This window comes from Theobroma cacao, chromosome 10 (assembly GCF_000208745.1).
Source record: "Theobroma cacao cultivar B97-61/B2 chromosome 10, Criollo_cocoa_genome_V2, whole genome shotgun sequence".
In the NCBI taxonomy this organism is placed as follows: Eukaryota; Viridiplantae; Streptophyta; class Magnoliopsida; order Malvales; family Malvaceae; genus Theobroma; species Theobroma cacao.
In genome coordinates, this window is record NC_030859.1 from 18,310,135 (window position 1) to 18,323,183 (window position 13,049).

The following is a 13,049-nucleotide window of genomic DNA, read 5'->3' on the forward strand; positions in this document are numbered from 1 at the left end:
TATATATATATATATATATATATATATATATGTATATATATATATATATATATAGTTTTTTTTATTACATAGAAATATAATCTTGATACAAAACAACTCAAGAATAAAGAAAAGAAGTGATGAAAGGGAAGGCTTCAATGAGTCAGCAGGGATACAAAGACTTCAAACGAAATCAATAGGGAACCCCAATAAACAATCAATCCAAATACCAAGACAAACTGAAAGAGAAAAGAAAGGAAAGGAATGTGCAAACTTTGCTAAAGAACAATCATGGGGTGCACTGGTAGTCAGAAGCGACCTCTCTTCCACAGTTATTGAGTAAGACGCTCAACGAAATCGGAAGATCGAGTTTAATTATGCCTAGGACATTGGCTTTGATGGCAGTACAAAGGCAAACAGCAGCTTCAAGATCAGCCAAGCCTTGAATGAGGGAGCAGCATGGCTTGGTTGGCACATCACCAAGCTCTACCTTCACCAAACCATTCAGCAAATTAGCACAGACACCCAGGTTCAGGGGCTTACAAGTGGACTTGCCCTGCTGGTTGAGGGCACCAAGAACCATGGCTGCTGCTGCAAGGTTAACAACAGGATTTTCGGAATTTGTTGCGGAATCCTTTGAATTATTATTGGAATTATCTCCACGTCCATTTGATAAATCATCGAAGTTTATCAATCCCTTTCCATTTGATGAATCCCCATTTAATAAACCGTCTAAAATTTCTCCGACTCCACTTGATGAATCATGAGGGTTGATTGTAGCATCGTTATTCGATGGGTCATCAACATTGTGAGAGCTGACGGAAAAAGCCAAGAAGAGAAGGTTGAAGGAGAGAAATAGAGCGGTTGATGCTGTGACCTTTGAAGCCATATCTCAAACGAAAAGAGAGATTGAGTGGTTCTTGAAAGAAGGATTGCTTGTTTAGAGAGAAAATTTGGTTAATGATGATGAAGGTGGTCAAGTGAGCAAAGGGTTTTAAAGAAGAGAGATGCTGACTTCAAAACTAGAAAATGAGACCCACGCAGTCACATTAATTGGAGAATTTTTCCATGAAATGTTTGGTGGCAAACCAAAAATCTCACACGTCTCTGAGAATCAGATACAAAGGCCAATATACTGGATTTCATTAATAACATGAGCACAACGTGTTATAAGTATCTAAATAATGCAGATGTGAGATCAAGCCAAAAATTTCTTCTATACATGTGTTTTCCATACAAAATCAATTATTAGTTAGAGTTAAATGTTTATTCAATTCTTTATGTGAGATATGAGCTAATATATTTTTTACTTATAAAAAACCGTTACACTTTTTATGCAATTACCTCATTTTTTTTATTTGAATTTGGCATAATATAATTTTATCAAAAGGTTCTATTTACTATTTTTTACTCATCTTTTAATTATATTAAATATATATTATTTCTATCTCGATCCTTCAAAGTTGAAACCCTGACATGTTCCTTGGTCACGAAATAATGGTGTAATTTTCTTTACAGCTTGCATATGCTAATATTCATATTTGGTAGCATTTCCTTGAAAACATATTCCTATGCTCGATTTCTGCAATATAATTTTGTGCTTGAGATTAGAGGTAAGCTACCGGTTAAACCGATCACGAATTCTATTAATGGAATTAATCAATTTTCTTAAGGGATCTAATCGAACCAATTGACTTCGACTCTTAATTGACTTAACTAATTAACAGATTTTAATCGGTTAATTTAGTTTTAACTGACTTAATCGAATTTTCATTACCTTTTAAATTTTTTTTAAGTTTTCAATTTACTTAATAAATAATTTTGGAATATTATTTCTATTATATTTTTTATGGTTAATAAAAGCTTTTTTTGGGAAAATTTTGAAAAATTTGTGTTGATATTAAAATAAAAGGAATACAAAGCATTTCCACATTAAAATAAAATGAATCAGTGACATAAGTTTTTTACAGAATAAAATAGAATTTATGCCACTGCCAAATTCAATCAACATGATTTTCAAATATATCTCTAAGCTTAAAATGACAATGGCTATCGATTTTGTATCTACTTCAAATAAAAAAAGAAAAAGAAGTAGTAAATGAAATAGGATTTTTTTTAAAAGAGATTATTATAGAAGTTATTAAATTATCTAATTATAAATCTTATTTGGTGTATTGATTTAAAATCTTAATTTTTAACATAAGATTAAAATTATCTTAATGAAGATTGTAGTGAACTTAGTTTAATAAACAGTGAGACAATAAGAATTGGATAAATAGTTTTTAATTAAATAATTACTCATTTAAATTTTACGTAATTACATATTTTGTAATTTTTGTAAATGATATGTTCAAATGAAGTATACTTTTTTTGAAAAGTATAAGGTGTTCAAATAAAACAAATTGATCAGCAAAAAAATCTTTCACATTCACTTGTGTTAAATAATAAGATACATTTGCAGTTGTGATGAGATGAAAATAAAGTGAAATTTGTTTGAAGAAGCATAGGACTTTTGAATCTTCTAAAAGATAATTAATTCCTTTCATTTCACCTCATCAAAATTTTTGGTGCAGCAAAAGTAAATGAAAAGAATTATCTCAGAAGAATAACTGATCATGCATTTAGTCAATAGGTTCCCATAACATATTCTTTTAAAATATTTCGCCAAATATAATAACATGTTCTTTCAAAATATTTTCCAAAATTTATCAAGCAAATTTCTTTTTACTTTCTTTTTTTATAAGCATTATTTAAACTTGATTTTTAACACCTTAAGTTATGCATTTACCTTCTCAACTTATCAAATAAATTATTGAAACTAGTTATTTCCAAGAAAATATATTAATTGATATATTTTGCATACAAAATCAATTATGGATGCAAGTGTCCTTTTCTAATCTTCTCCTTTTATCTAGACTTTAATTTTTATTCAATTCTTTATAGGTAAAATACTTTAAAAAAACTTAAAATATATTAAAAAATTTAAATAAGTCATAATATTTTTACCAAGTGACATTCATTAACCATTATTATACTTTTACTTTAGATCAAGTAAGTTTTTTTGACTAATTAACGTTTTATTAATTATTGTTAATCACAATGTCAATCAATTGCCATTGTTTTATTATGTGACGTTGTCATAGTGGATGATGGTATAGCATATTGACATAGTACGATAATATAATCACGTGATATTTTTATTTTTTACGTTAGTGGCACATTAGTGTCATGTCAATGTCATATAAGTATAAAATAATAAGAGACACTTTGATTAATGACAATTAACCAATTTTTAATTAGAAGGGTCCATTTAGTTTAATATAAAAGTAAAATTGTTTGATTAAACATATGAACTTTCTTAAATAGTTCAAAAGTTTTTTAAAACATTATGCCTTCTTTATATTAGATATGAGCTAATATACTTTTTACTTATAAAAACCATTACACTTTTTATGCAATTACCTTACTTTCTTATTTGAATTTGGCATAGTATATTTTTTATCAAAATTAAAGATTCTATTTACTAATTTTTACTTATCTTTTAATTATATTAAATATATATTATTTATTATTTCCAACCTTCAAAGCGCAATCTTGACTTCTCCCTTGCTCACCAAGTAATGGTGTAATTTACTTTACTACATTCATATACTTATATTCATATATGGTGGTATCCCCTTGAAAATATATTTCTATGCTCCATTTCAGCGATATAATTTTGTGCTTGAGATTGTTCAAATGAACCATCATAAAAATTTCTAATATGTTTCACTTCAATTCTCTTTTTATATATATGAATTCCCTTACAAAAGATTTTCATTCAGATTAAACAATCATTTCTTTACATTTCATAGAAAGTCATTGCAATGTGTCAAACAATTCATCATTGAACATTACCAACTGATCATCAGTCTCAAGAAAATATGATTGCCGAAAGGGAAATTTGCAAAGAACCAATTTCTCTATTTATAAAGTGTCCACCAAATTCTCTTGCAAGCAATGACTGCCGAAAGAGAAGAAGAACGAATAGAAGTGCTGAAAGAGAAGGCTTCACCAAGTCAGCAGTGATACAAAGCCTTCCTATGAAATGAACTGGAGAACCCCCAATAACCAATCAATTCGAATATCAAGGCAAATTGAAAGAGAAAAGAAAGGAAAAGAATGTTCAAACTTTGTTGAAGAACAATCACGGGGTGCACTGGTAGTCAGAAGAGACCTCTCTTCCACAGTTATTCAGTAAGACGCTCAATGAAATTGGAAGATCGAGTTTAATGCCTAGGACATTGGCTTTGATGGCAGTGCAAAGGCAAACAGCAGCTTCAATATCAGCCAAGCCTTGAATGAGGGAGCAGCATGGCTTGGTTGGTACATCACCAAGCTCAACCTTCACCAAACCATTCAGCAAATTAGCACAGACACCCAGGTTCAGGGGCTTACAAGTGGACTTGCCCTGCTGGTTGAGGGCACCAAGAACCATGGCTGCTGCTGCAAGGTTAACAACAGGATTTTCGGAATTTGTTGCAGAATTCTTTGAATTATCATTGGAATTATCTCCACTTCCATTTGATAGCTCATCGAAGTTTACCAATCCTTTCCCGTTTGATGAATCCCCGTTTAATAAATCATGCAAAACTTTTCCGACTCCATTTGATGAATCATGGGGGTTGATTTTACCATCATTATCGGATGGGTAATCAACATTGTGAGAGCTGACGCAAAAAGCCAAGAAGAGAAGGTTGAAGGAGAGAAATAGAACGGTTGATGCTGAGACCTTAGAAGCCATATCTCAAACGAATAGAGTGATTGAGTGGTTCTTGAAATATTGGTTAATGATGATGAAGCTGGCGAAGTAAGCAAAGGGTTATATATACAAGAGAGATACTAACTTTAAGAATAATTAAAACTTGAAAATGAGACCCACGCAGTCACATTGGAGAATTCCCTATGCTGTCTTTGGTTGGCAGTTCTCCTTAGAGACAAACCAAAGATCTCCCACGTCTATGAGAATCGAAACCAAAGGCAAATATATTGGATTTAATTAATAACATGAGCACAACGTTGCCATGAGTATCTACATAATGCAGATGTGTGACCAAGCCAAAGGTTTCAATTCTGTACATATATTTTGCATACAAAATCAATTATATGTTTAAGTAAAATTATTAGTTGGACTTTAATTTTTATTTAATTCTTTATAGGAGATATGAGCTAATATACATATAACTTATTAAAAATATTGCACTTTTTTCGCAATTACCTTTCTTTTTTTTTTATATGAATTCGGCACAATATAGTTTTCTCAAAAGGTTCTATCTACTATTTTTTTACTAATCTTTTAATAATATTATATATATTATTTTTATCTCAACCCTTCATAATTGAAATCTAATTGACTTCTCCCTGGTCACGAAGTAATGGTGTAATTTCCTTTACCACTTGCATATGCACCTCTGTGACTGGGTATGGATGGCCTTTGTATTGGCTATGTGAGGCTATTGAATCCTGTTAGTGTCTGTTGTTTTCCTTGGAATGATTTTGCTGGTGCAAGTCATTTGTCTAGCTTTGGACTTATGACTTGGGATAGCATTATCCTCCCCTTTTTAATGATATATCAAGCTTCGCTTTTCAAAAATAAAAAATGCTACTACTTATATATGAGAGCTTCCCCTTGAAAATATATTTCTATGCTCGATTTCAGTAATATAATTTTGTGCTAGAGATTAGGGGTAAGCAATCGGTCAAATCGATCAGAAGATTTCATTAATGGACTTAATCAATTATCTTCGAAGATCTAATTGAACCAATTGACTTTGGCTCTTAACTAACTTAACTAATTAACCAATTGTAATCGATTAATTTGATTTTAACTGATTTAATTGAATTTTCCTTACTTTTTAAAAAATTTTAACTTTTCAATTTACTTAATAATTAATTTTGAAATATTATTGGTATTATATCCTTTTCTAATATAAGCTAATTTTGGGAAAAATTTTAAAAATTTGTCTTGATATTAAAATAAAAGGAATACAAAGCATTTGCATATTAAAATAAAATGAATTAGTGACATAAGTTTTTTATGTAATAAAATATAATTTATTCCACTACCAAATTCAATCAAAATGATTTGTACATATGTCTATAAGATTAAAATGACAACATCTATGGCTTTTGTATTTACCTCAAATAAAATAGGAAAAAAAAGTAATAAATGACATAGCATTTATTTTAAAACAGATTATTATAAAAGTTAGTAAACTATCTAATTATAAATCTCATATGGTGTGCTAGTTTAAAATCTTAATTCTTAATATAATATTAAAATTATGTTAATATAGATTGTAGTGAACTTAATTTGATAGACTAAGACACAATAGGAATCGAATAAATAGATCTTAATTAATTGATTACTCATTTAGATTTTACATAATTACGTATGTAATTTTTGTAAGTGATTTAGTCATATAAAATAAATTAATTAATGAAAAAATCTTTCACATTTTTGAATAAATAAGTGAGATGTTTGTCACATATTTTGTAAATAAATAAAATTTTTTCATAAAAAGCAATGTAAATAATTTTATGAATATTAGTTTTGATTATTTTCAATTTTTTATAGGTGTTTTATATAATTATATCAATGATATTAACGTTTAAATAAAGATTTATAAAAATATAAATTATTTTTGTTACATTTGAAAATATTCTTCTAAGATGGACTATCTATTTTGAAAACTAATGAATAGGCATGAAATATTTATAAAAATATTCTTCTGAGACGAACTATTTATTTTGAAAACTAATGAATAAGTATGGTATTATGATTAAAACTTAAGAAGGTCTTGATATTTTACCTGAAAAGAAAAGACCAAAGAAATTACCTGTTATTTGTCATTTGTTTGATGCAATCTGAATCCTTAAATTATATATGAATATGGAGAAGTTGTGTGAGTGAGATACATGCAAGACTTGCTTCAAAAAATAATAAATATAAAATCGATTAATTCGATTAACGGACTTAATTTTTTTTTTTACCAAATCGATCCAACTTAATTGATTTAACCAACTTCCGTAATTGAATTAACCAACTTTTGTCAGTTAAATCAATTTTAATTGACTTTTCCTCACCTATACTTGAGATTGTTCAAATGAACCATCATAAAAATTTCTATTATGTTCAACTTCAATTCTCTTTTTATATATCTGAATTCCTTTACAAAAGATTTTCATTCAGACTAAACATTCATTTCATGACATTTCATAGAAACTTATTACAATGTGTTAAACAATTAATCAAGGAGACTAATGACAATTCATCATTGAACATCGCCAACTCATCAGTCTCAAGAAAATATGATTTTTTACTAAATATATAAAATAGATTCTAGCAAAGAACCAATTTCTCTATTTATAAAGTGTCCACCAAATCCTCTCGCAAGCAATGACTGCGAAAATATATATTATTTTATAACATAAAAATATAATCTTGATACATAGCAACGACAAGAAGAAAGAATATAAGTGCTGAAACAGGAGGTTCACCAAGTAAGCAGTGATACAAAGACTTCTTATGAAATGTAGTGGAGAACCCCCAATAAACAATCAATTCGAATATCAAGGCAAACTGAAAGAGAAAAGAAAGGAAAAGAATGTTCAAACTTTGTTGAAAAACAATCATGGGGTGCACTGGTAGTCAGAAGAGACCTCCCTTCCACAGTTATTGAGTAAGACGCTCAATGAAATTGGAAGATCGAGTTTAATGCCTAGGACATTGGCTTTGATGGCAGTGCAAAGGCAAACAGCAGCTTCAAGATCAGCCAAGCCTTGAATGAGGGAGCAGCAGGGCTTGGTTGGTACGTCACCAAGGTCAACCTTCACCAAACCATTCAATAGATTAGCACAGACACCCAGGTTCAGGGGCTTACAAGAGGACTTGCCCTGCTGGTTGAGGGCACCAAGAACCATGGCTGCTGCTGCAAGGTTAACAACAGGATTTTCGGAATTTGTTGTCGAATCCTTTGAATTATCATTGGAATTATGTCCACTTCCATTTGATAGCTCATCGGAGTTTACCAATCCTTTCCCGTTTGATGAATCCCCGTTTAATAAATCATGCAAAACTTTTCCTACTCCATTTGATGAATCATGGGGGTTGATTTTACCATCATTATCGGATGGGTAATCAACACTGTGAGAGCTGACGGAAAAAGCCAAGAAGAGAAGGTTGAAGGAGAGAAATAGAGCGGTTGATGCTGAGACCTTAGAAGCCATATCTCAAACGAAAAGAGTGATTGAGTGGTTCTTGAAATATTGGTTTATGATGATGAAGGTGGTGAAGTGAGCAAAGGGTTATATATACAAGAGAGATACTAACTTTAAGAATAATTAAAACTTGAAAATGAGACCCATGTAGTCACATCGGAGAATTCCCTATAATATTTTTGGTTGGCAATTCTCCTTCAGACAAACCAAAAATCTCCCACGTCTATGACTATGAGAATCAAATCCAAAGGCCAATATATTGGATTTAATTAATAACATGAGCACGACGTTGTTATAAGGATATCTACATTGCAGATATGTGACCAAGCCAAAAATTTCTAATATGCTTCGCTTCAATTTTTATTTGATATATATTTATATACACATATCTACATAATGCTGATGTGCGACCACGCCAAAGTTTTCTTCTACTCATATTTCCCATAAAAATCAATTATGCAACTTAATGTATATGTTTAACCAAAATTATTAGTTAGGCTTTAATTTTTATTCAATTCTTTATATAAAATATGAGCTAATATACTTTTTACTTATTAAAAACATTAAACTTTTTATGCAATCATCTTACTTTTTTTTATTTGAATTTGGCATAATATAATTTTATCAAAAGGTATTATTTACTATTTTTTTACTCATCTTTTAATTATATTAAATATATATTATTGTAATCTCAACCCTTCAAAGTTGAAATCTAATGGACTTCTCCCTGGTCACAAAGTAATGGTGTAATTTACTTTACCACTTGCATACGGTCATATTCATATATGGTAGCATCCCCTTGAAAACATATTTCTATGCTCAATTTCAGCAATATAATTTTGTACTTCAGATTAGTGGCGAGCAATCGATTAAATTGGTAAAAATATTCTATTGACTGGCTTATTTTAGTTGGTTAATTTGTATTTAACTGGCTTAATTGAATTTTTTTTGCCTTTTAAAATTTGTTTCCAAAGCTTTATCTGGCTTACTTGATATAGCTAACCTCTCTAAAAGTATTTCGGGGCATAAATTTGTGTCGAGAAGGTTCGAATATTACTCATCTGTTTTTTACAGACAATAGTATGACATTCGGCAGGGCTCATAGACAAGAGGCTTCTGCTTTGAAGGCCATTTTTGTGGCTGGGAGAGAGATTCTCATTAAAGTAGTGGCACAAGCAATCCCAACATATGTAATGAGTTGTTTTAAGCTCCTTGACTCAACTTGCTAAGAAATTGATTCAATGATAGCTCAATTTTGGTGGGGTGGCGTTAATAAAGATAAAAAAAATTAACCAAAAGAATCGGAAGTCATTGTGCTCTTCAAAATTCATTGGAGGTATGGGTTTTAGAGACATCAAGAGCTTCAATTTGGCAATGCTTGCTAAACAGGGCTGGTGGCTACAAATGGAAGAGACCAACTCTTGCTTTTAAAGTTTTTAAAGCAAGATATTTCCCAAGAATCAATTTTATGAATACTTCAATTTGATCTAATCCTAGCTACATGTGGAGAAGCCTTAGAGAGAGTCATGATGTAGTTAAAAAACGGTCTAATTAGGAGCGCAGGAAATGGTAGAGAAATTAGTGTAAATCGAGATAATTGGCTGTCATATGATTTGCCTAAACCGATTATGAGTTTTAAATGTACAGTAGAATAGGAGTTGTGGGTTTCATAGCTGATAATTGAAAGAATAATGACATGGAATGTGGAAAAAATAAATAACATATTCCTTCCATATGAACGGGGTCTCATTTGTCAATGCCATTGAGCTTTAAAAGGCCTAAAGATAGGCAAGTTTGGTTCTTCAACACCCATGAGAGGTATAAGGTGCAATCGGGTTGCAGACTAATCCAAGCTGCTAGCTTGAATAATGTAGTGGGCTGTTTAAATGGTAATCGATTGGGACTTTGGAAAAAGATATGGCAATTAAACATTCCTAGGAAAATCATTCTGTTCCTGTGGAAAACCATTAATGGTATTCTTCCTACACGGAAAGCACTAATTCAAAGCAAAGTAAATGTTGAAGGAAACTGTCCTAATTGGGAAAATGAGCTGGAACTGAATACCATTGTTTGTGTTGTTGCCCATTGGCTAGGGCAGTATGGATGATATCTAAATGGGGATTCCGACATCTAGAAGAAAATTTCAGAACAGTGATAGATTGGCTACAATATTTATTTGACATAATGGAGAAAGAGCAACTTGAAGAAATAATGGGGGTCTTACGGGCTGTCTGGAAGGCTCAAAACTCGACGGTTTTTAAAAATCAAAAGCTGCAGCCGGTGCAGGCGTTGGAAATTGGCATAAGAACTATATCGCAATATAAGGATGTTAGTAAAGCACGTGGAAGCTTGTCTATTCAACAAACCAGGACAGTAAAATGGAGTCTCCCAAGGGTCTGTAAAATGAACGTGGATGCGGCATTAGTTAGGCTTGATGATGAGAAGAAAATGGGTGCGAGCTTGCTGTCAGAGACGAGAGTGGACAGTTGATTCTTGCTGGTGCGAGTAAATTGAATTTTAGAGCCTCTGCTGAAGAAGCTGAATTGGTAACTGTTGTGTGGTCTCTACAGTGTTGTAAGAGGGAAGGATTAACGATATCTGAATTGGAATTGGACAGCTTAATGGTAGTTAACTGAGTTAAAGAGAAGAAAGTTACTGGAGTGTTTGGTAATATAGTGAGAGATTGTTTTGATCTAATGCGCCAGGTTGGATGTGAATCTGTTTAGTATTGTCCTAGAGTGCGTAACAATGTAGCTCACTTGATTGCAAAAAGAGTGAAGGAGATGGTTGAAGATGCTATGGCGCGGAGAAGAATAGAGGATACGTCTAGCAATATTCAACATGCTATGCTTAGAGATATCAGGAGTTCAAATTGAAAGCATTAACATGTAGGGAGGTTAATGTATTCCATGGTTTTGTCCCCGCAAGGTTTTTCCATGAGAAGTTTTTAACGAAGCCTTTAGTTAAGTATAGGGAGGGGTTTAAAATAAACTGAGATGTTTTATTAAAAGGTCTTGTTATGCTTAGTTTGTATGATGTCTTGATGAATCAATGAATTACATCATAATTCTTCTAAAAAAAATAATTAATATTAAAATATTATTAGCGCTATCTCTTTTATGATTAATATATGTATAAGCTTATTTTGGAAAAAAATTTAAAAATTTGTTTTGATAAATAAAAGGAAAACAAAACATTTCCATATTAAAATAAAATGAATTAACATAAGTTTTTTACATGATAAAGTAGAATTTATTCCACTATCAAATTCAAGAAGCATGATTTTTACAAATGTATAATTACCTCAAATAAAAAAAGGAAAAAGAAGTAGTGCATGAAATAGGAAATGGTTATTATAGAAGCTATCAAACTATCTATTTATAAATCTTTTTTGGTGTGCTGATTTAAAATCTTAATTCTTAACATAAGATTAAAATTATCTTAATATAGACTATAGTGAACTTAGTTTAATAGACCAAGATACAATAAGAATTGAATAAATAGTTCTTAATTAATTAATTACTCATTTAGATTAAGTACTTTGTAATTTTTGTAAGTAATTTGTTCAAATAAAACAAATTGATTAATAAAAAAAACTTTCACACTTTTGAATAAATAAATTTGTCACATATTTTGCAAATAAATAAATTTTGATAAAAAAAAAGTGATGTAAATAATTGTATGAATATTAGTTTTGCATTATGATTAATATTTTGGGGGTGTTTTGTATTATTATATCAATGATATTAATGTTTAAATAAAGAGTTATAAAAAAATAAATTGATTTTTTTTTTACATTGGAAAGTTGAATATTGACTTGGATTATATATTTATATATAAAAATAAATAAATAAATTATGGAATTATCAGAAAAGAAAATACTAATGAAATTATGTATTATTTGTCATTTGTTTGCTGCAATTTGAACCTTTAATTTATATGTGAGTATAAAGAAGTTTTGTGAGTGAGATACATGCAATACGTGCAGCAAAAAGTAGTAAATATAGTCAATTAATTCTATTAATCAACTTAAAAAAATTTTAACGGAACAGATCCAATTTAATTGACTTAATTGATTTTTTAACTGAATTAACCGATTTTTATCGTTAAGTTGGTTTTAACTGATTTTTACTCACCCTTACTTGAGATTGTTCACATGAATCATCATAAAAATTTGAGTAAAATACCCCAACTCCTATGTTTTAATCAAAATTTCAAATAAATCTATTAATTCTAGAAATAGGCGCTCCGTTTCAAAAGTATAAATACCGTTAATAGATAATATGAAAAGATTAAAATGTATTGTTTTTCTTTATTAATTTAAAAAATTATTATTTATATAATTTTTTTTTATTAAAAAAAAAGGAGCACCAATCGGTGTGCTCCCCTCTCCTGAGAGCATCAATCGGTGCTCTTTTATTTTTTTAAATTAATAAAAAATAAAAGTAATTTTTAAAATTAATAAAAAATAAAATTATATTTTCAATATTGTCACATCATCAAACTAATGAAAATATTGATAGTTGATTTACAACTGAACCTATATGTCAAAGATTTTTTTTGAAGCAAAGTATTTATTTTGAAAACTAATAAATTTATTTGAAATTTCGATTAAAACTTAAAAAAAATGAAAGTATTTTACTCTATAAATTTCTAATATGTTTCACTTCAATTCTCTTTATATGTAATTATATATATTTACAAAAGATTTTATTGAGATGAAACATTCATTCCTTAGCATTTTATAAAAAGTTATTACAATGAGTTAAATAATTAATCAAGGAGACTAATGACAATTCATCATTGAACAT

General features: G+C 29.8%; 3 protein-coding genes across 3 annotated transcripts; all 3 read right to left on the reverse strand.

The window, feature by feature from the left end:
* On the reverse strand, nucleotides 269–868 carry LOC18587113 (putative lipid-binding protein AIR1B). The gene is made up of 2 exons (XM_018129001.1): nucleotides 728–868; nucleotides 269–535 (listed from the first exon to the last, which is right to left on the reverse strand). The coding sequence occupies exons 1-2, from the start codon at nucleotides 866–868 to the stop codon at nucleotides 269–271; spliced, it is 408 nt and encodes a 135-aa protein (XP_017984490.1).
* Nucleotides 4,166–4,762, reverse strand: LOC108663703 (14 kDa proline-rich protein DC2.15-like). Its single transcript, XM_018129005.1, has 2 exons — nucleotides 4,622–4,762; nucleotides 4,166–4,429 (listed from the first exon to the last, which is right to left on the reverse strand). Exons 1-2 carry the CDS (start codon nucleotides 4,760–4,762, stop codon nucleotides 4,166–4,168), a joined length of 405 nt encoding a protein of 134 aa, XP_017984494.1.
* LOC108663702 (14 kDa proline-rich protein DC2.15-like) lies at nucleotides 7,651–8,247 on the reverse strand. Its single transcript, XM_018129002.1, has 2 exons — nucleotides 8,107–8,247; nucleotides 7,651–7,914 (listed from the first exon to the last, which is right to left on the reverse strand). Exons 1-2 carry the CDS (start codon nucleotides 8,245–8,247, stop codon nucleotides 7,651–7,653), a joined length of 405 nt encoding a protein of 134 aa, XP_017984491.1.

Coding starts and splice junctions, on each gene's coding strand:
- LOC18587113 (XM_018129001.1), bottom strand. CDS start 868: ATGGCTTCAAAGGTCACAGCATCAACCGCTCTATTTCTCTCCTTCAAC. Junction 536..727: donor CTCATGATTCATCAAGTGGA/GTCGGAGAAATT, acceptor CTCAACCAGCAG/GGCAAGTCCACTTGTAAGCC.
- LOC108663703 (XM_018129005.1), bottom strand. CDS start 4,762: ATGGCTTCTAAGGTCTCAGCATCAACCGTTCTATTTCTCTCCTTCAAC. Junction 4,430..4,621: donor CCCATGATTCATCAAATGGA/GTCGGAAAAGTT, acceptor CTCAACCAGCAG/GGCAAGTCCACTTGTAAGCC.
- LOC108663702 (XM_018129002.1), bottom strand. CDS start 8,247: ATGGCTTCTAAGGTCTCAGCATCAACCGCTCTATTTCTCTCCTTCAAC. Junction 7,915..8,106: donor CCCATGATTCATCAAATGGA/GTAGGAAAAGTT, acceptor CTCAACCAGCAG/GGCAAGTCCTCTTGTAAGCC.